We start from the raw sequence: 21,900 nt of genomic DNA, 5'->3' as shown, positions 1-21,900 counted from the left end.
AACGTATCTAGATTTGCAAAACAAGTGTGGTTGGTTCATTGTTATTACTGTAAAAGTACTTTAGTCAAAACAAGGCATATTAACCCTTAGACTGAACACAACTTGTTTAAATATGTGTTTAAAAAGAATGCTTGCAACCGTTCCTTTGCATTTATACAGTACTCTTCATGTTGGATAACAACTTGGAGGGCTTCATAAAGACCAGGTTGGACACCGAGCAAAGGAGAAGTGGGAGGGGGAAGAGAGAGGTGGCCATAGGCACAATCGCTGAAAATATGTTTTTAGGCAGGATTTATAGTTACAATGATAGGGAGCAAGATGGAGGGCTAGAGGGAGCAGGTTTCAGATGTTAGAGGCATAGGAACTGAAGTCTCAGCCATCAGTGGTGGTATAAAGGGGCAGGGCCCGAGCAATGGGCCTGAGTTAGCTCAACGAGGGTCAAGCAAAGGAGGAGGGTAGGTGAAGATTAGAGCGATAGAAAGGAGGGAAGAGATGACTAGGTGAGGGTGAAACCTTGAAGTTCATCAATTGGAAGCAGGGTGCCAGCGGAGCCTGGCGAGAACTGGGGTGATGGGTGTGTAAAGTTTGGTGTGGGTGAGGATGCAGTGAGTGGAATTTTGCATCAGCTGGAGTTTATGGATTGTGAAACTCGGGAACAGAGCAAAGAATGTGTTTGAAAAGTCTAAACGGGAGATAACAGTAGCATGTATCAGCATTTGTCATGGGGCAGAGACGGGTGATATGGCAGAGATGAAAAAAAGCAGTCTTGTGAGGAATGTAGGAGACCTGTGAATCAAAGCGAATCCCAACACTGTGTCAGTGAGTTTGAGGCAGGGAGATCAGGGAGACTGAGGTGGTCAGAGCATGGTAAGCAAGCAGCTTGATCTACTGAAAGGATTTGATTTAGAGTGTCCTAATTTATTTTAGTGGCACTGCACAATCCTGTTAAAAAATCTGTAACTTCAGAAATAGTTGAAGAAAGTTGGTGATTCAGCTACTTGGGATTGTAGCCTTCATTGTTTCTTGCATATTCTGTCAGTGCATTGCTCAGGAGAAGGTCTGCACAAACAATGAGGAAACAGCAATTTTTGGCTGTTTGTGGGACTTTGCTGTGCACAGAATAGCTACTCTGTTTGCCTACAAAATACAGTCACTAGACTTTACAGTAAATCCTATGAAACTTTTGAGACATCCTGCCCACATGACAGGTGCGGTTTCAAATGCAAAGATTATTATAATGAGCAGTCATGTTGGGAAAAATGTAAAAATATCTTTTGTGATTCAAATTTTTTAGAAATGTATTATTTATAATAGTAATAATACTTGCATTTGAAATAGCGCCTTATCACGTCGTTGAGATGTCTCAAACCACTTCGCAGAATATTCTGTAATGTGAATTGACTGCATATTTTGTGGGTGAAACATGGCTGCCAATTGCACACAGCAGTGTCCCATAAACCATCAAATTATTTTTTTTTTGAATGGATTATTATCCCTGGAAAGCGATCCTCCGATCAACTAACAGACGATTTCCTACTTGGGAAACGTGCCTAAGGTTTTGCCTTACCCGGGAACCAAACTGGGTCCTCTCACTTGCGAGTGCTCTAACCAATATGCTACAGTACTCCATAATTAATATATTCAGAAACCACAATTATTTACATGTCAGTTGTTACCATTGATTTTTAAAAGCACTGATGAATCATTTTCTTGAGTAAGTACAGGAAAATAGTTGCTGCCTCTGGATAAATGCTTTGGCGTTTTTTCATTAGTTAACCAGCTTTTATTTAAAAGATGTGATCTAATGCATCGATTCAGTACTCCATTCATTCACACGGCCTTTTCAAATTATACTGGTTTCATTCTCTATTTGATCTCTTTTGTCTGATGCAGTTTATTCAATCTTATCCTTAATAGATCTATTTTGTACACTCCTAGTGGCTACGGCCACCCAGTGAGTGTGGAGCAATAAAGAATGATAGATAAAAATGAATAGAAAGGTTGCATTTGTTTGTAGCTTTTTTTTCCCATTCTTTCTTTTGCAGAACTGCAGCTGGGAGAATAGAAAAGCAAAATAGCTGAATCAATGAACTTAACGTTTCATTTGCATTATTGGTGTTACATTGTATATTTATGAACAATATAAATGTGTTGTCTCTGAAAGAAACCGTATCATATAATCCATTGTGAGCTGCTGGAGTTCAAATCTGGTGACTCATGTTTCCCTGAAAAGATGCACCACCACTCTGTTTGGCATCATAATGAACTAAGCTTTCTTTTCTATCTTCAATAAGCATGCATTTGTTATTTTTGTTAACAAGGCAAACTAGAAGATGTTTGAATATTTAATTGAGAACACAATTCAAAGTAAATGCTTTTTAATTTGACATCTAATCAAATTTGTTTCAGGGCTTAGGAAAAGAGACTGATGTTCAGTACTAAATAAGTATGGGTATACCAAAAGGGCAGGCGTTTGGATTCAAGGATCTGCCAAGAATTGGTGAAACCTTTTCGATGGGCTGAATATCTCCTCTTATCCTAGCCCAAAGGAAACATGAGGTTGCTGAGATGAGGGAGGCAATCTCATAGTAGAAAATGGCAGAGATAAATAATGTATTTAGTTTCAGTATTTACAGAGAAAACATTCACCCACAAAACACACAAAAGTCACTAACTACACTTTACAATAAATCCTTGAAGCACTTTAAGATGTCCTCTCTAATTGAAAGCTGTAAAAAAGCTGTAAAATATTTTTTTAAGGCCTTATCAAATGTAAGGATTATTATTCTCATTATTAAAAGGGCTGTAGAGTAGCAACTATTAGAGATAAAAGAAACAAAAATGAGACGCTACTGGACTGATTTGATATCACAATTTTAAATGTGTTATTGAAGACCTGTGGATGTGAAACTGTTCAATTTTTCAAGTTTACACAATTATGATAGGGTTTCAGAGGTCAATTATTGTCAGTATTTTTAATGCTTATAGAATAAGAAATATATGTCATAAACTCTAGATTTTCCTAGAAGCAATAAAATGAGAACTAAAAAGAATGTTTTGACGCAAGGATTTATTACAAGTGGCTCTTAAGCTTAGTCAATTATGGCATTTGAAAAGGAATCTGATTAACACTTAAGCGTTAAAGCTATAAAGGGGTGTGGGGAAATAGCAGGGAAACTGGTTTAGAGTGGATAACTCCAGCAGGGGATGTAGCATGCCACATGCACAATGGGTTGAACAGCGTTCTGTGCTGACATTTCTACGCCTTTTGAACCAATTTACACTGATTCATTTCAATTGGCATCCCCGGTGACCTTGTCTTAGAAAATTCTGCCTAAATTCTATATACTCCCAATTATGCTTTCACTGGCAAGCTATTAACTGGTTAGATTCCAATGCACACTCTGGGGGTCCCCAAGCCATGGCTCTGCACCTAATACACTCCAGATTAGGGAAATAGGACATCTCCCTCCAAGGTGAGATTGTGCATTCCATTCTAACAAATATCTCAGGAATTTCTAAGTATAGATGGGAGGCATTGTAACTTTGTTTAGTTTGGATCCTCTGAAGCATGGTGATGGTTTTCCACATGTGTCAAGACACCCGGCTGACTGAGTTTCACACGATATTTCCTAGGTTCATAACCCTTTTCTCTGTTCACACCTTTCGTGCTTCTTATCCACCAGTCCCCTTAACAGCAGGGAAAGGTGTTATAGCTTATCCTGCTGAACTTTTATTTGGGAGATTATTGGTCAGAACATTGGGGGAAACCCCCTTCTCTTTTCGAATAGTACCATGAGATCTTTGACGTCCACCTGAACAGCCAGACGGGAACATTGGCTTAACATCTCACCTGAAGGAAGGATGGATATAATACTTGTTAGATCAGCAATCGTGGTATAATATAGAATGTTACAGAGAGGTGCTGCCTTTTTTCAGTGTCTCTATAGTGTTGCTTGCAGCCACAATCTTCATGTCTCAGTCGATAAAACAGAAGGAACACTTTATAACAGAATACAACTAGCTCCTGTGTATTACAAAATGCATGTGAAATCATTCACTTCCTGCTGGTTTCATTTGAAGGATGCAAGTAAAGTGAGGTCTGGTAATCGCTTATAATGTGTGTCTGCCTGTCTCAGTCGTGGCACTCTCGCCTCTGAGTCAGAAGATTGAAGATTCAAGCTCCACATGAGCACTTTGAGTTTACAGACTCGGCTGATGCTTGTATCCCCAGTGCAGTTCTGTTGTATTGTTATATGTGCCAACCATTGGATGACACATCTAACCTGAGCTCCCGCCTGCCTGTTAAGTTGGATGTTGAAGGCAAAAAAAGAGAAGGGAATTTCTCTCAGTGGGCGGGCCAAAAATTCCCCAAATAAAATTGGTCATTCACTTCATGCTGTTGGTGGGACATTGATGTCAGTATATTGTTTACAAATACACAGTCCCTACACTTCACAGTGAATCACAGCTTTTAACAATATTTAAGATTGATTGTATGGTTCAGTTTAGAGTATCTTCTAAGCTCTTGCTATACACAGAGTGATATAAGTGCAGTCTGTGGCTCACGTTGTTCCACTATTATTATCATTATTATACTGCATTGGTTTGGAAACAGAAACCCAGATCAATACTTTTGGATGCACTGAGACAGTAGAACAAGAGGTCGCAGATTTCTGGCCAACGACATCTTGCATTTATAAAGCTTCCTTTATGGGGACAGTGCCTGAGAGCGCTTAACCATGCCAAACTCGGGAGGTGACTGGAGGCACGGTCAAAATGGAAGGTCTTCAGTTGCAATTGGAAGATAGGCAATACCTCCACAGGGTGGCGGTATTGAAGCAGAGAGATCCAGAGTTTTGGGGTGCAGTAGCTGAAAACATTGCCGCTGATGATGGCAACAACAACAAATTACATTTGTAAAGCGCCTTTCACATCGGGAAGATGTCCCAAGGCGCTGAAGTCGGGGATCAGGACCCAAGTGCGGGGGACAGGGTTGGAATGAGGGAGGACAGAGAGGTAGGAGGGCGGTTGAAGGCACGGTCGAAAAGGAGGGTCTTGAGCAATGCCCTGAAGGAGGCAGGGCGAAGGGATTGTGGGATGGAGTTCCAAAGGTTGGGAGCAGAGAGGCTGAAAGCCCGGCCCCTGATGGTAGGGCGGGTCGGGCGGGAGACATAGAGCAGGCTGGAGCCTGCTGAACGGATGGAACAAACAGGTTGAAGGTGGTGGAGGGCCTTGAAAGTGAGGATGAGGAGTTTGAACTCTATCCTCCAAGGGATAGGGAGCCATTGGAGTCCGGTGAGGGTGGGGGTGATGGGATCATGGAGCTTGGTGTGGAAGAGGACACGAGCTGCAGAACTCTGGATGATCTGCAGATTGTGGAGGGATGAATTGGGGAGATTGATAAGGAGGGAGTTTCCATAGTCGAGCCTTGAGATGACGCATACATGTATGAGGGTTTTGGTGGCCTGAGAGGTGAGGCAGTGGCAGAGTTGGGTAATGTTGCGTAGATGGGGGATGGTAGAGCAGGTCATCGCATGGATATGGGGGAGAAAGGACAGTTGAGGGTCAAACAAGACGCCCAGGTTCCTGAATGGCCTGGTGAGGTGGAGTGTGGATGCTGATGCTGCCAATGCCTGAAGTGCAGAGGCGCTGGCGCGAGCCAATCGGGGGTCCCTCAATCTTGCTGACATTCAGCTGTAGAAAATTGACTCTCATCCAGGATTTGATGTTTGTCAGGACGTCAGTTTTCCTGGAATCGAGAGTGGAGGCAGAGAGATAGAGTTGGCTGTCATCCGCATACAACAACAACTTGCACATGTATAGCTCCCTCCATCCCAGGTAGCGTCTCAGAGCACTTAAAGTTGCTAAGCCTGACTCCGAGCTGGGGGGGGGGGAGGAAGCCGTAAGCATGGTCGAACAGGAAAGTTTTCAGGCGAGACTTGAAAGAGTGGAGAGAGGGGGCAAGGTGGAGGAATAGAGGGAGAGTGTTCCAGAGTTTTGGGGTGTAGTGGCTGAAAGTATGACCTCCAATGGTAGGGCAGAGGGTGCGAGGGACGAGCAGGAAGCTGGTGCCAGTCGAGCGGAGGCGCGGGGTGGTGGATTGGGGAATGAGGAGGTCGGAGAGGTAGGGAGGTGCCAGGGAGTGAATGGATTTGAACACGATATGCATATATGTGGAAGTTGACCCCATGTCTGCGGATGATGTCACAAGGGGGAGTATGTAGAGGTTGAAGAGGATGGGACCGAGGACAGAGCCCCGAGGAACACTGCACGAGACTGTGCGGGGGCTGGAAGCGAAACTGTTGGCCGAGACAAATTGGAGATGGTATGAGAGATACGACCTGAGCCTTTCGAGGCAGAACCTTGAAGGTTGAGGTGAGAGGAGAGGCAGTGGAGAAGGATGGAGTGGTCACGGTATCGAAGGCAGCAGAGAGCTCGAAGTGGATGAGAATGGCAGGGCAGCTACCAGGACGTTTTTCTTTACTCAGAGAGTAATCATAATAAGGATTATTATTTATTATTGAATCAACAAGTGGAACAGGTTGGCAGGAAAGGTGGTTGAGGCCAGGAACCTGGACTCATTTAAAAATTAGCTTGATGCTGTGATGGGGAGACGGTAGGGTGGGTGTTCTGGAAAGATGAGATTGGATGGGCCAAAGGACATCTTTATCCAGACCAATCTTGTGATCTGGTGATTTGATTCTTTGGGTCTTTTGAATTGCTTTTCAATCTCTGTTGCTTAATGCCTTTATTCACTCAGCCTGAAGAAGAGCCCAGCATTGTTTATTATTCCCATTTAGGATCAATTTATTTTCATGACAATGTTTTGAACAAGTGAAATATTAGTTTAAGGGTCTTCAAAAAAATGTTCTTACTAACCATGTGGCGAACAAAATGTAAAAATAAGTGTGTACTTAAATTTCAGTTTTGAATGCAACACAGCATGATGGGTGTAAATTGGGCTGTGTAAAGGGGATTTTACTGTACATTTGACCTATGTATTATCAAAAATAGATGGATACAGAAAGTGAAAAAATAATTTCCCTTGTGCAGTTGCATACACTTTAATCTACTGCTAGCAATTTCCACTACCATGTTATTTAATCAGAAAAAAAACATGCATTTGATATAGAGTTTTATCATATCATCAAAATGTTTCAAATTCTTCACCGGATTTTACAGTAAAGATCAGTAACTGTGTATATGTAGCTGAACTATTTAATCTGCTTGACTTAACTTTAGATAAGTTTCAGAAGCTTGTAGGTTAAATATTTGTTTAGGCTGTTTCCTGCAATGGAACCCAGTTTAGGAAGCGATCTGTGATTCCCACGTTTGCATTATTTACAAACCAATTAATGTAAGAATAAAAAAAAGTCTTTTTTGACAGAGGTTGATTGTAATGTTCAATTCTCTGCCACAAACCATTGTTTGCACAGAGTCAAAACATTAACTTTAAAAGGGAACTGGATAGTGCTTGAAGAGGAGGAATAGTGGAGGGTTGGGAGCCAGAAATCAATACAATTCAATTTACTTTTATGTAGTGACTGTCACATTGGAAGGGTGTCTCAAAGTGCTTCACAGTGCTGGATGGATACCCGAGCTGGGGGTGGGAGCTGAGTGGGGAGGAGAAAGTTACCTGATAGTAGGTGAAAGAGGTACGTTTTAAGATGCATCTTGAAAGAGGGAAGCAAACAAATGGGAAGTAGAATATGATTAGATTAGGTGGGTTCTATAGAGAAAACATCAGCACAGATTTGATGGGCGTAATGGTTTAGTTTTTGTGCTCTGATGTTCCACAATTGCCCTCCGTTGTTCTACATTGGTATTTGGTGACAGCATTTTTGAACAGGTGAATGTTTCTGTTCTTCTCATTAATCAGATCTCATTTCTTTTTGTGAAGAGTATCACTTATTTGAGCTGTAATCTGAGATTCATCCATTACTTTTGTTGCTAGCTTTTCTGCATATTTTACAATCATTTATTCACGTAAATTCACAGCATTTTGGCTGTGGGAGCGATGTGAGTTTAAATTATCTTTACGCATGAGATCATGTTGTTGCATACTCTCTTCGTGCAACAGTCGATAACCTGTTTGTTCCTGATGCTGATTTCATGCTTGCCCTGTTTTCTGTTTACTAGATGTATATGTGTTGGAGGGTGTAGTTTTTCTTCTATTTCTCTGCTCTTTGATTTGTTTATCATCATTTTCTACATTGTTTTACCATTTATGGACACTTAGTTACACCTTTGTGTACTTTGATCTGAGTTATATCCTTGCCTTGTTTGTCCTGTCCTGTATTTCAGTCACCTCTCCTCCTAACCCCCAGTGTGGGTGCCCAGCCAACAGCTTGAACTGTTTTGAGATGTTCTCCCAGTGTGAAACGTGCTATATAAATGGTATTGTTTTGTAACCCCCTTTTTCACGGTTGATCACTCATTTATTCAATAATAATCTTGCATTTGATATAGTCCTATAACATTGCAATATTTCAAACTGCCACACAGGAGCACTGTCAAATCCAGTGACAGTATATGTGTAGGATAACGTAGCAGCCAATTTGTACACAGCAATGCCCCACAAGCAAGGATCAATAACCAATTCTACTGGAGGATTTTTAACCACCAGACCTCCATACTCTTCTCTTTAACGTTCACCTGAACAGGCAGACAAAACCTTGGTCTCACCTGAAGATTGGCACCTGTTGCCAATGCTGCACTTCACAAGCACTGCACTGGAATGTCAGCCTGAACTGTGAGCTCAAGTCCTGATGAGGGACTTGAATCCACAGCCTTGTGACCAAGATGTATGAGTGCTACTCAGACTAACTGACATCTGGATGCTCGGAGCTCTCTTCGGTCCCAGCTGATGCGGGAAATATAAGTTGGGTTTCTGGCTCTGAATTGCTAAATGGTAATAAATTCTTGCAACAGGGTATGCTCAGTGTAACAGCCATGAGAGCAGCTGTTTATCTTTCTCTTCTAAGTGTTAGCTCTCATCACCAGAAAACCCTCAACTGGAGGTTCATATTGTTGAAAAAGGCATGGCTGACTCTTGCTGAAGTGATTTGTTTTCAGATAATTCTAAATTCTAGACTCAATAAGGGTATGTGTATGCTCTAAGGTTTGTGGTATTGTCAGTTAAAGGGCAGGTGGTTGAATTTACGTCTTCGTTCTGAGTTCCTGTCCTGTCTCTTGTCACAGTTATTGCACTCGCTTTGACGTGGAATTTGAGTGGTTGTCTTTAAACCTGTCACTGCCCCTGAGTGCTAAAATAAACCTCCAGTGGCTTTCCCGGCACAAAAAAAGAACATTCTTTCCCCGGATGGAGTAGTCACTCTGAATAAGCTGTTCAGTGTCATTAGCTCACAGGCCTGTTTTGGGTTGATTTCCTTTGAATGGTCAGCTCCAAATCTTGGAAGCTAATTGTTTCAAAAACAGTGATTCCTTGTAGGATTGTGACATATATAGATAATGGCCTAGTTTCTCACTTAGAAAAAAACCTTTTTAGGTGATTCACTGTTGCGTTGGTTCTGTGTTCAGGGTGGCTGATCACTCTGAGATGTTTATAATAATTATTTGCACATTCAATTAATGCTAGGATGACTTAATGACTAAGCATTTAATAGCTTGTATAATTTAGCACAAGGGACAATTTATGAAATGCTGCAAACTTGTTCCTGTTTCTTAATTAAGGACAGACTGCAGTGGGTGATGGTGAGCATGTCTTCGCTGTTCAATCTTGGCCGTTATCTTTGATGCTCTGTCTTCTTACTCTGCTTATAACTGCCTCCTGGAGACATGTTGCCACTGCAGGAGGAGTGTTGAAATGCAGACATTAACATGGTTTTAAATCAGGACTGTACCATTGCGGTAAATCTATCTCTTTAATCACACCTACAGTCACCTCCCTCTTCCCCACTCACCCTCTCATTTGTTCAGCATTCAACTCCATCTTTATAAAGAACATAAGAACATAAGAATTAGGAGCAGGAGTAGGCCATTCGGCCCTTCGTGCCTGCTCCACCATTTAATAAGATCATGGCTGATCTTCTCACCTAACTCTGATTACCTGCCCTATCTCCATATCCCCTAATCCCTCTATTTTTCAAGAATCTATCAGTCTCAGCCTTGAAAATGTTCAAGGACTGAGCATCTACAGCCTTCTGGGGTAGTGAATTCCATAAGTTCACATAAGAAATGTTTCCTCAACTCTGTTCTAAGAGGCTGACCCTTAATTTTGAGACTGTGACCACTGGTTATAGATTCTCCTACCGGGGAAACAAACCCTCTGTGTCTACTTTATCCAGCCCTTTAAGAATCTTATAAGTTTCAATAAGTTTCCCCCTAATTCTTCTGTACTCTTGAGAATACAGCCCTAGTTTATTCAGCCTATCCTCATAGGTCAGTCCCCTCATCCCAGGAACTAACCGAGTGAATCTACGCTGCACCCCCTCGAGGGCAAGTATGTCCTTTTTTAAGTAAGGAGACCAAAACTGCACACAATACTCTAGGTGGGGTCTCACCAAAGCCCTATACAGTTGCAGCAAGACTTCCCTACTCTTATATTCTAAACCTTTCGAAATGAACGCTAACATGCCGTTCGCCTTCTTAGTTGCTTGCTGCACCTGCAAACTAACTTTTTGGGACTGGTGTACAAGGACACCCAAATCCCTTTGAATACTAACTCTATCTAACTTCTCCCCTTCCAGAAAATAATTTTTTATTCTTGCTACCTAGGTGAATAATTTCACACTTGCTAACATTGAATTCCATCTGCCACCTACTTGCCCACTCCCTTAGCCTATCTATATCTTGTTGCAATCTTTTTGCATCATCCTGAGAGCTCACTCTGCTATCTAGTTTAGTATCATCCGCGAATTTAGACACATTACATTCAATGTCCTCGTCCAGATCATTGATGTAAATGGTAAATAGCTGAGGCCCAAGCACTGATCCTTGTGGCACTCCACTAGTTACATCCTGCCAATTCGAGAATGATCCGTTTATCACTACTCTCTGCTTTCTACCCGATAGCCACTCTTCTATCCATGTTAATATTTTCCCATTAATCCCGTGTGCCTTGATCTTGAGTAACAGCCTTTTGTGTGGCACCTTGTCAAATGCCTTCCTAAAATCCAAATATACCACATCTACTGGTTTCCCCTTATCCAACCTGCTGGATACATCCTCGAAAAATTCTAAAAGGTTAGTCAAGCATCATTATAGACATGCCATCCACTATCTCAGTAGCCACCTTCTTTAAAACTCTCGGATGCAGGCCATCCGGTCCAGGGGATTTATCGGTTTTAAGACCCGACAATTTACCTAGAACCATCTCTTTACTAATGTTAATCTCCCTAAGTTGCTTGCTAACATTGTCTTCTTGGTCCTCTATGTTTCCAGTGTCTTATACGGTGAAGACTGTAGAAAAAAACATCTTGCTTTTCAGATTTAAAATCTTTCCTCTCCTATTTTTATCCCATCCTTTATTAGCAGGGCCACTCCCCCTCCTCGTTTACCACATTGCCTATCTTTCCTATATACCACGTAACCGGGAATATTCAGTTCCCATCCCTGATCACCCTGTAACCATGTCTCGGTGATGGCTACTAGATCATACCGGTTTGTCTCTATTTGTGCAACTAATTCATCTATCTTGTTACGAATGCTTCGTGCATTCAGATATAGCGCCCTTAATTCTGATTTCCGGCTATTAACCCTATTCACCAGCACTCTATCACTATACTTCCTTTCCCTGCTTGACACACTTTGCTCTTCTCCCTTGTTAATCTGCTCTCTTGCTTTTGTTGATCTCAAGTTTAACTGTGGTGGACTAAACTACTAGGTTTTTACCTCCCCCCCTTAGTAGTTTAAAGCCCTTTCTATCTCCCTGTTTATTAGCGTAGCCAGGACATTTGTCCCAGCCCTATTTAGGTGGAGCCCATTCCTTTGGAAAAGCTCCCATCTTCCCCAATACTCGTGCCAGTGGCCCATGAATTGGAATTCCTGCTCTCCGCACCACTCTTTTAGCCAGGCATTCAGATCTATGATCTTCTTTTGCCTGTACCAATTAGCTCCTGGCTCAGGTAACAGTCCCGATATCATCACTTTGGAAGTTCTATTCCTTAGTTTAATTCCCAATTCCCGGAACTCGCTCCTTAACTCGTCCCTACAGGTCCTACCAATGTCATTGGTCCCTGTATGTACCATTACGATTGGATCCTCTCCCTCATGCCTCAAATTTATCTCCAGCCCGGCGGTGACATCCTTCACCCTGGCCCCAGGAAGACAACAGAGTCTTCTTGTCTCCCTGCTACGGCTACAGAAAACTGTATCAGTCCTCCCAACTGTCTCATCCCCAATAAGAATTAAATTTTTAACCTCCTGCACAGGGGCACTATAAAGGGGCACTATATAATTGCAAGTTGTTGTTATGTTGTAATTATGAGTCTGGGATAAATCACTTTGCATTGCCACCTTTTTATAAATATTTAATTTCCCCATGAAGACTTACCTCTTTGACTGCACCTCTGGTCACCTCTCCCCTCCCTCCTCTCCTTGACCTACTATTGTGAAGTGCTCCAAGATGCTATCCTGCATGAAGGGTGTTCTGTAAATGTGGATTATTGTTGCAGAAATTCCCTGCAAAATTTGCATTTCAGCGCTAAATGAAAACTAATGAATTAAGTTGGTTGTCTCTGATGCTCCTGTGGTGACAATTTGGCTCTCGGTTGGCAATTTCAAACAGGGTAGGCTTATAATGATTATTTGAATGTTCACATAAAACGAGGACTATATAATGACTTTTACAGTTTATGAAATATGGATCTTAATAATCTGTTGGCTTGATTAGTAACACTGTTATGGATAATTGAAAAGAGATTAGCAATTGACAGATTCTGATTATCACTTTTGCAAAATCACATGAACTCATTTCTGGCAGAAACTCCAGATCGCGCAGCATGTTGACAATTCCAATCTAATTGTGATACAAACATGTGCTGCACTAATTACTCTGTGACACCAGGTTTAGTCCTCGAGGGATACTTTCTGTTGAGTTGCACATCTTCAAAAAAAACCTTTCAAGATTACATTTTCACATAGTTAATTTTATTACTATTAAGGAATAATAGATAAGCAAATGTATCCTGTATCAGCCTGTTGCTGATCCTACTAAAAATGGTACTTGATCCGGAGTATATTTGGGGGAAGACATTTCACCTGGGTTGAGATTTATTCTATTTTCTCCTGTTTCAAAGTGCCAAGAATTTCCCAAATTGTTGAATACAGTCTTAACTTTTAAAGGCTAGGGTTGTGTTGCAGTGTTGAAAGTGCTCTCCTTTGGAAGAGACATTGAAACCAAGGTCCCATCTGCCTTGTTCAGATGAATGTTAAAGATCCCATGGCATAATTTAAAAAGAGAAGGGAGTTTATTCCAGTGTCCTGGCCACCAATCTCCCAAATAAAACACTTTGTGGCTGTTTGTGGTACATTGCTGTGTGCAAATGAGTTGTCACAATCGCCTACAAATACACAGTCACTGCTTCACGATATATCCTGTGAAGTGCTTTGAGACATCCTCCGCACATGAAAAGTGCTCGACCAAATGCAAGGATTGTATTATTATTAAGAACAAGATTTTTAAAAGAACTTACAAAATGCCAGCTTCAAGATTAAAACTGCAGTGAAGAATTTGCTCAATTCTGAATGCTCTTGAAATGAAAGAGATCACAAGAGAGGTTCAATGATGAAGACCTCGACCTATTTGATTACATCTTTCCAGAATCCCAGTGAACATCTTTCATTACTGTTACAAGTTGTTTCTTCAATGTGTCCAATGTGTTTCTGGATCCTCCCGACAGGAAAGACGCTCTATAAATGTAATTTTGTTGTTGTTGTGGATCCAGACCGACTCTACCTTCTCAGCACATCGGATTGGCCACACTGAACTAAATTTCTTAACACAGTTAGCTCCAAAGCCCACCTTTTGCCATGTAGCTCGTAAAATCTATTTTAAGTGCTACAGAAAGCTAGCATCAAAATTAAGACTGGATCCAACAATCCACCAAGCTCTCTGCATGCCCCCAAACACCAAGAAAACAGTCAATCTAAACCCAGCCGTAAATCTGCTGTCTAAGTGATACAATTAAATTTATTTTATAATTATTTACTTTTTTTGGCTACTATTATGGGAAATGGAGTGAAATTCACCTTTTCTAAAAAATGCAGGTTCTTCTAACTGGAATGCAGATTTAGGCCGTTGGTTTATCAGCTGCCGGTTTCCAAGACAAGTAATTTAGTTTGGTATTGAACTGTATTTAACGCCAAACCCCGAATGCTGCCAGGGTTACAAAATATAACAACATGTTTCAACCAAAGACTAATTGTTTATTACGCTACTTGCTGGTGTTCTTTATAAATTAGTTTGGAAAAGATTGCAAGATTTTGAATTCCCTATATGAACCTGAAGTTGAAAATTGGACTGTTGGAAAAGCACAATAGGTGTAGTAGTTGAACTCAAAACTGTTTATATGAGAATTGCTGTTCACCTTTATCACATTTTATGATTTATTTTCATAAAAGTACAGATTGACATTTAAATAGAAACTAGCCGCTTTCTCAAACAGGGTCAATATTGCATGTACTTGTGCATTGCATGTACTTCATCTACATTTTTAGTGAAGGATGACAATAGTGCTGGTGTCATCCTTCACCAAAAACTCAAATGAAGATTTTCAGCACGATGAGCCCTCCTTAAAGAAAGATTACGACATAACAATAGGGGAACTATGTCAATACAGATTACAGAATCTAAAATTACTGAGACGTTAAACTGAGGCCTTGCCTGTCTGTTCAGTTAGATATTCCCCTTTCATGGCTATTTGTAGGATATTGTCGTGTGTAAATTAGCTGCCATGTTATATGATATAATAATAATTCTTGCATTTGATATAGTGCCTTACTACGTCAGTGAGATGTCTCAAAGCGCTTCACAGAATATACTGTAAATTGAATTGACTATATTTTGTGGGAAGCTAATTGCGCGTGACAGTGTCCCACAAACAGTCATAGATTGAGTCATGGAGTGAGTGACCATAAATAATAATAATTTGAAGGGGTTATTACCCCTAGAAAAATGGTCCATCAATTGAACCTGGTTCCTAATTACTGCTGGGTAAACAGAGGAGTGTGGAGTAAGGGAACTTGCTTAAGATTTCGCCCCGCCCGGGAATCAGGCCAAGGTCCTCTCACTTGCGAGGCGAGTGCTCAGTTGCCCACAAGTACACACAGTGACTACAATTCACAGCAAAAAATCCTGTGAAATGCTTTGAGACAATGTGATAAGGCGCACTGTAAAACGCAAAGATTATTACTATTATTAACTTAAGGCACCTGTAATTCTGTCATTTACACACAGTGTACGCATGACTCACAATATACCCCATTATTTGCCAATTTCCTGCCCTTCCATTAAAACGGGACCTTCTCAATCTGTGGTTCAGTTACTCACCAAGACATGTCGAGTCATCAGGAGAGACCTTCATCCAAATATCCTAATGCCCACAGCTAATGAGAATAGGACTGTAAATCAAGCTGCACTAATCATGGAAAACTTCTACAGACCAAAGATCATTTTCAAGATTAATTTCAGTTCAATTACATGACTGTTACTGAGGTAACCTAGAGATCAATTTTAACACATACCACATAACACATACCAATGTTGTTTAATCCTATGATTGTAATAATAGTGTTCTATGTGGAGACTAAATCGCACAAAATACTATTGAAATTAACAAGTATTGTAATTCTTCAAATGCATTAAAACTAGTGAATACCAATGGCCCAGAATGTTTTATGTTTTCAGAGTTACAGTCATTTGTAATGGTTTGCCTCATAAATCCATTTGTAATCTTCAGTAATCTAAAACTCATTGTTTTACAAACACATGTAAAACAAACATAGTCCCTGAGTTTCTATTAGCAGATGAATTGAGAGTCAGCCAACAGTGCATTAGAGTGAAGGATTTCTCTTGCCAGTCAATTATAAATGGTCCTGCATGATCAGGACCACCGATTCCAATTTTCGAAGATATTCAGTGAATGGAGAGATAACTGGAACATGTGCTTTCAACCAGAGTGTGTTCTGTTACCATGGTTTCGCTCCTTCATGTTCTCAGCTGGATATGCAAAAATGTTTTCTAATTGTACTTGGAGGTACTAACCTCCATGCTGAGAGACTGTCAGGCTTTGTGAGACTCTTTCCTGCTACAAGGAAGGGTTTTTTAACTAATGCTTTGGAGATCTGGAGTGTAGGAAGGAGTTTTGGGAAGACAACCTCAGTGCAGTGGTAAGTGTTCTCAAAATGTTATGGCAGAAATGAATAAATGCTTCTCATTTATTTTTTAAAAAATGTATGTTTTGCACTTGTTGGGGTGAGATATCAATGCTGGGAAACAAATGAAATTCTGCAATTTTATTTTTGCCTTTGAATGTCAGCATTGAGCAAACCAAATTTCCTGTGTAGTTCTGGCCAGATGCAGAGAAAGGTTCCTCTCCACTGTGCTCCAGGAATGTGCCTTAAGCGAACAGCAGTGACACACTCTTTATTATATCAGTGGTGTTTGCTGTATGGTTATCGAACACACCTATGGCTCTCTGCATGAGATTGCCCAGTTAACTCTGAGCTCAGGACAGCTTTGCAGGGTGTACCTGTACACAAAAGAGAACAAGGCGAAAAATTCACAAACTAAGAGACATTTATTCCTTCAGTATGGCCTGAACGTGAACCTTGGATCCAGAGATGATAGATAGGGTGCAGACCTTTGCCCCCGGTCTACTGCAAAATGACAGCCCATTTAATGTAAAGTGTAGAAAATCAGGGTAAAGTAGTGAATTGGCAGAGTCTGTGTCTTTGACAGACGGAGCTGAATCTAGTCACGCCACAATTAATACATTTGGGATTATTACAGTTGAAGCGTATTTCTCAGACCTCAGGCAGCTAGAGGATAAAGAAAATATTGCTTGCCTTCTTGCTTAGATATTGTTGTAATGACTTTCGATTCCCACAATATATTTTTTCAAATCTATTGAACTGATTTTTTTTAAACAAAGCATTTTTTTATCTCCCAAGCCATTATTACTTTTCCTTTGCAAAAGGGAAGCTCTGTTTGAAATGAACTTCAGTGATGAATATGTACACAATTACGGAATCTCGGGTTTCTTATGTCACTGAAACTCGCTTGATCTTCAGCGATGTGGTGTGTGACCTTCTTCGAAGCCCTTGATTCAATTACTGCCTTGATCTTAGCATTGCATGTCTATTACACTATGTATCTGAGCACAGTATGCCTTAACCAGAGAACTAGAGAAATATGACATTTTGGTCTGAGTGCCTGACATCAGCAGTGATTCAGCTATGCAGTTGCCCAAACAAGTAGGAAATGTAAACTGATGCAAGCGCAGGCAATCTGGAGCAATGCCTACAACCACTGAAAGCATTAACGGCTGGGAAATTGATACTGTTGATGACAAAAAGAAGAGTTCATGGAAAAGTAATGCTTTGGAGAAATAATCTGATGGTAATTTATGGAACCATCTCAAATGATGGTAACAATCTAAAATGTTCTTTTCCCTCCCATCTGACCAACTGAATAAAATTGTTTAGTATTTCTATAATTCCTACTTTTTAAGGGTTAGAAAGCAGCCATGTGGGATCTCCAGGCCTACTTAAGAATAATAACTTTCCTTCTATTTTGGTATGATGGTTTTCAGCCTGGCTCAGTAAGTAGCATTCTCACCTCTGAGTCAGAAGATTGTGGGTTCAAGCTCCATGTTGGGAGTTTGAGCTCACAGAATACAATATTATTTATATAACACTTTTCACATTGGGAGAATGTCTCAAAGCATTTTTGTCTAGGAGAATAATTCAGTGCAGTGCTGGAAGTCTGCTGCATTGATGGAGGTGCTGTCCTTCAGATGAGACTGAGGCAGTGTCTGTTTGTTTAGGTGGAAACTAAAGATCCTATAGTACTAATCAAAAAGAGAAGGGAGTTTCTCCTGGTGTTAAGCACTCCGAGATGTTATCCTGTGTGAAGGACACTATATAAATGAAAGTTGTTGTCCTGACTAACAATCCCCCTGATAAAATTAATCATTCATTTCAAGGCTGGTTGTCAGACATTGCTGTAGACAAATTGGCTGCTGTGTTCACCTACAAAATATACAGTTCTCACTTGACAGTAAATCCTGTGAAGCACTTTGATAAGTTTCTCTAACATTATAAAGTTCTACATCAAATACTACTATTATTACTATGATTGAGAAATATACATTTAGAACAAATGGTGAAATCTTCCGAATTTGGTAAATGGAACTTGCTGAGCTTTACATTGACCTACATAGTGTGGTCAACCTCTGGTACAATATGAATACTGGCATTCGGCAACCAATAGCAACATATTACTGAGCATTAGTAGCATCGAGAACTCTTGTCGGTGATAAATCCAACCTATTCCTTGGCTGTCTCAGCATAAAAATGTAATTGATCGTTCAAAAATAATTTTAATGCAATTAAGCCACCATCAATTTTGACGCTATTGGTTGCTAGCCTACAATATTCGTAAATATCTATCACAATCCTCCTCCTCACAGGATGTACCCTTTACTTCCTGCACAAACACATTAACATCCTATAAATAAGAATAATCTTTGCATTTAATATAATGTCTTTATTCTCAATGGGAGGATATATCAAAGCATTTTAAGGTTATCCTATGAAGTGTAGTGACTACTTGGAGTTAAAAAGCAGCAGCTGAGTTGCGCACAGCAGTGTCCCACAAACAGCCGTGAAATGAATGACCAGTTTTATTTGGGAAATTGTTAACCAGGATACCAGAAGAAATTCCTGTCTCTTTTTAAATGGTACCATGGCTTTTTAACATCTTATCCGAAGGACAGCACTATTTGACATCAGCTAGGTCTTGAGCAGAAGCATTTACAATGTAAATAATATGCTGTCATTGCTTCTAAGGGCGCTTCAATAGCTCTACCATCACTCAAATTAGAGAACAGCCCCAAGACCAGCAAGGGAAATGTCACACCCTGCTCCTCTTCGACCGTGCCTTCGGTCACTCTCTTACCCTTACCCTCCCTGCCCTCCAACCCTCCCGATCCAAACCACTAGCTTGTGTGCGGATCCCTGACTGTCCAGCACCTTGGGATATCCTCCTGATGTGAAAGACTCTATAAAAATGTAATTTGTTGTTGTTGCTGCTGCTGCTGCTACCTGGTTCTCTGTCCTTGATTGACTTAGCTGGTTCTAAAACAGCTCTGAAATAACTTGCAATAAAAGAAGAGCATTATATCTTTGTATAAGATATCTTATCTACTTAACCAACTGCCTCCAATTCATCTCAACACATGGTTTCTCCTCCCGCCTCCGTCCAGTTACCTGTTGGGGTACCCCAGGGCTCCATTCTTGGCCCTCTTCTTTTCCTTATCTATATGCTCCATCTGGGCGATGTCATCTGTAGACACAATGTCGTCTGTAAACACGATGACACGCAATTCTACTTTGCCTCCTCCAGTACCAACTCCAGGTCCACCGATGTTTTATCAGCTTGTGTGGCAGATATTAAGGCCTGTATGAGTGTAAACTTCCTGCAACTGAATATGGACAAGATGGAAACCATACTGCTTGGCTCCCGTCAAAGTCTTCACTCCTGTGGATCTAAACTTCTTAACCTCCCTGGACTCTCCCTCAGACTTACCAGACCAGTGCACAACCTTGGCATCCAGTTTGACCTCCAACTGTCCTTCCTCCCCCACATCCAGTCCTTGACCAGGACCGCCTTCTTCCACCTCTGCCACATTGCTCGCCTCGGACCGTACCTTACCCCAAATACAGCCAAAACTCTTGTGCATGCAGTTGTCACCTCCCGCTTGGATTACTCCAATGCACTCCTCACTGCTCTCCACAGCTCCACCATCACAAGATCCAGCTCATTCAAAACTCTGCCGCCCGCATACTGACCCGGACCAAACTCCGTACCCACAACTCACCGGTTCTGTCCAGGCTCCACTGGCTCCCCATCACCGAACGGATCGACTTCAAGATCCTCACACTCATGTTCGAATCCATTCACTCCCTGGCACCTCCCTACCTCTCCGACCTCCTCGCTCCCCAAACCACCACGTCCGCTCGACTGGCACCGGCCTCTGCCCCCCATCGAAGGTCCTGCTTTCAGCCACTACACCCCAAAACTCTGAAACGCACTCCCTCAATTCCTCCACCTTGCCCCCGCTCTCCCCTCTTTCAAGTCCTACCTGAAAACTTTCCTGTTCGACCGTGCTTACAGCTACCTCCCCCCTCCCCCTGGCTCGGAGTCAGGCCCCGCCACTGTTAAGCGCTTTGAGATGCCACCCTGCGTGGAGGGCACTATATTGTTGTTGTTGTCAATTCATAGTTATTCATGAAAGTAGTTGATTTGGTGGGAAACTAGGACGCTATAAATATGATGGGAGGCAAGTGAACCTGTGCAGAAATGTGTTTCCTTTGCCCTGAAATATAATCCCCAATGAGAAGATTAATTTGTTTTTTGCTGCCCAAGAGTCTAGCTGATGTTACAGTCCATGGGGGCAGTCCAATAGCCCACCTAGGAATGTGATAAACGTAAATTAAGTTTATGAAGTTCACTTCACATCAGCTGCAGTCACCCACAGTCAATGTGATATGAGAGCACTCTCCAAGATATCTCAGACCTTTTGACTGTTTGGGATTTGCAACTTTTGAAGCACTGTGGAGTATTATCGATTGGCTGCTGCAAAAATCGTACTAGGTTGGAACATGCTGGGCCATAAAATACCAACTGATTTCAAAGCAAAGCTACAGTTGGGGTTTCAAAACAGACAAAAGTTTCTAAGTACTTGTTGAAACCTTCACTGCTGCTACAATACAGCGCTCACTGTCTCTGATACAACATTGTAACTCATTAGAACAGAGAACCAAAACTGATCTGACAAACGGCAGCATTCTGTGTGTGTGTGTCCATCTATCATTGTTTGTAACATCTTGCTTGTTAAAATGTCTATTTTAATGAATCAGCTCAGTTTTACCTATATGCAGCATTGCCCTGTGATGTTTTCAATTTGTTGGTGCTGAATTTGTCCATTGCTAAGTGTAATTTCCATTGACTTTATAATTCTCTTTTCTGTCAGTCCCCAAAAAAGTGTCTGTTCGGGAGGGATGGGGTGATTAGCTGTCAATCTGCAATGCAGAAGAAAGGGAAGCTATTGCTCCGGAAAAAAGAAATGACATGAATGGAAAGAATGGCTTGAAATTCAAATATGCTTTGAGGTATAATTGGTGGGAGAAATGGAAAGAATGGAGTCCTGACTGCTAATGCTATTTTATTAATATCCTACAGGTGACGGTGACAGATGGCAGCTCCTCTCCAAAACAATCGACTGTCTGGGTGGTGGTCCATGTGTTGGATGAGAATGATAACAAACCACTGTTCCCTCAAAAGGTTTACCAAATCAAACTTCCAGAGCGAGAACGCAAGAAGCGCGGTGAGCCAATTTATCGAGTGTTTGCGTTCGACAAGGACAAAGGAGCCAACGCAGAAATTTCCTACAGCATTGTGGACGGAAATGATGATGGAAAGTTTTTCATTGACCCCAAAACAGGCATGGTTTCCTCCAGGAAACAGTTTTCAGCAGGAAATTACGACATCTTAACTGTAAGATTTTGTTTCTGCTTTTATTGAGCCACAAAATGTTTGTATGTCCCTGCAATATCGATTTTAATCAATTTCAAATTCCTCATCCTTGCCTATAAATCCTTGTCCTATCACCTCCCCATCTCGTTGATCTTCTCTGCTCACTCCCTCCACTC

At 41.3% G+C, this 21,900-nt stretch overlaps 1 protein-coding gene across 1 annotated transcript in view; it reads left to right on the top strand.

Annotated features, from left to right (window-relative positions):
- LOC103184290 (protocadherin Fat 3) overlaps positions 1-21,900 on the top strand; it is a 390,074-nt gene that overhangs the window by 234,078 nt on the left and 134,096 nt on the right. The window contains 1 exon segment of the mRNA XM_042334569.1: positions 21,431-21,745. Within this exon segment, the coding sequence (XP_042190503.1) occupies positions 21,431-21,745 (315 nt within the window).

The sequence above is a fragment of the Callorhinchus milii genome, unplaced genomic scaffold (genome assembly GCF_018977255.1).
Source record: "Callorhinchus milii isolate IMCB2004 unplaced genomic scaffold, IMCB_Cmil_1.0 Scaffold4, whole genome shotgun sequence".
NCBI lineage: Eukaryota > Metazoa > Chordata > Chondrichthyes > Chimaeriformes > Callorhinchidae > Callorhinchus > Callorhinchus milii.
Note: the sequence above shows the minus strand (reverse complement) of the source record. Positions and strands in the feature narration are given on the sequence as shown.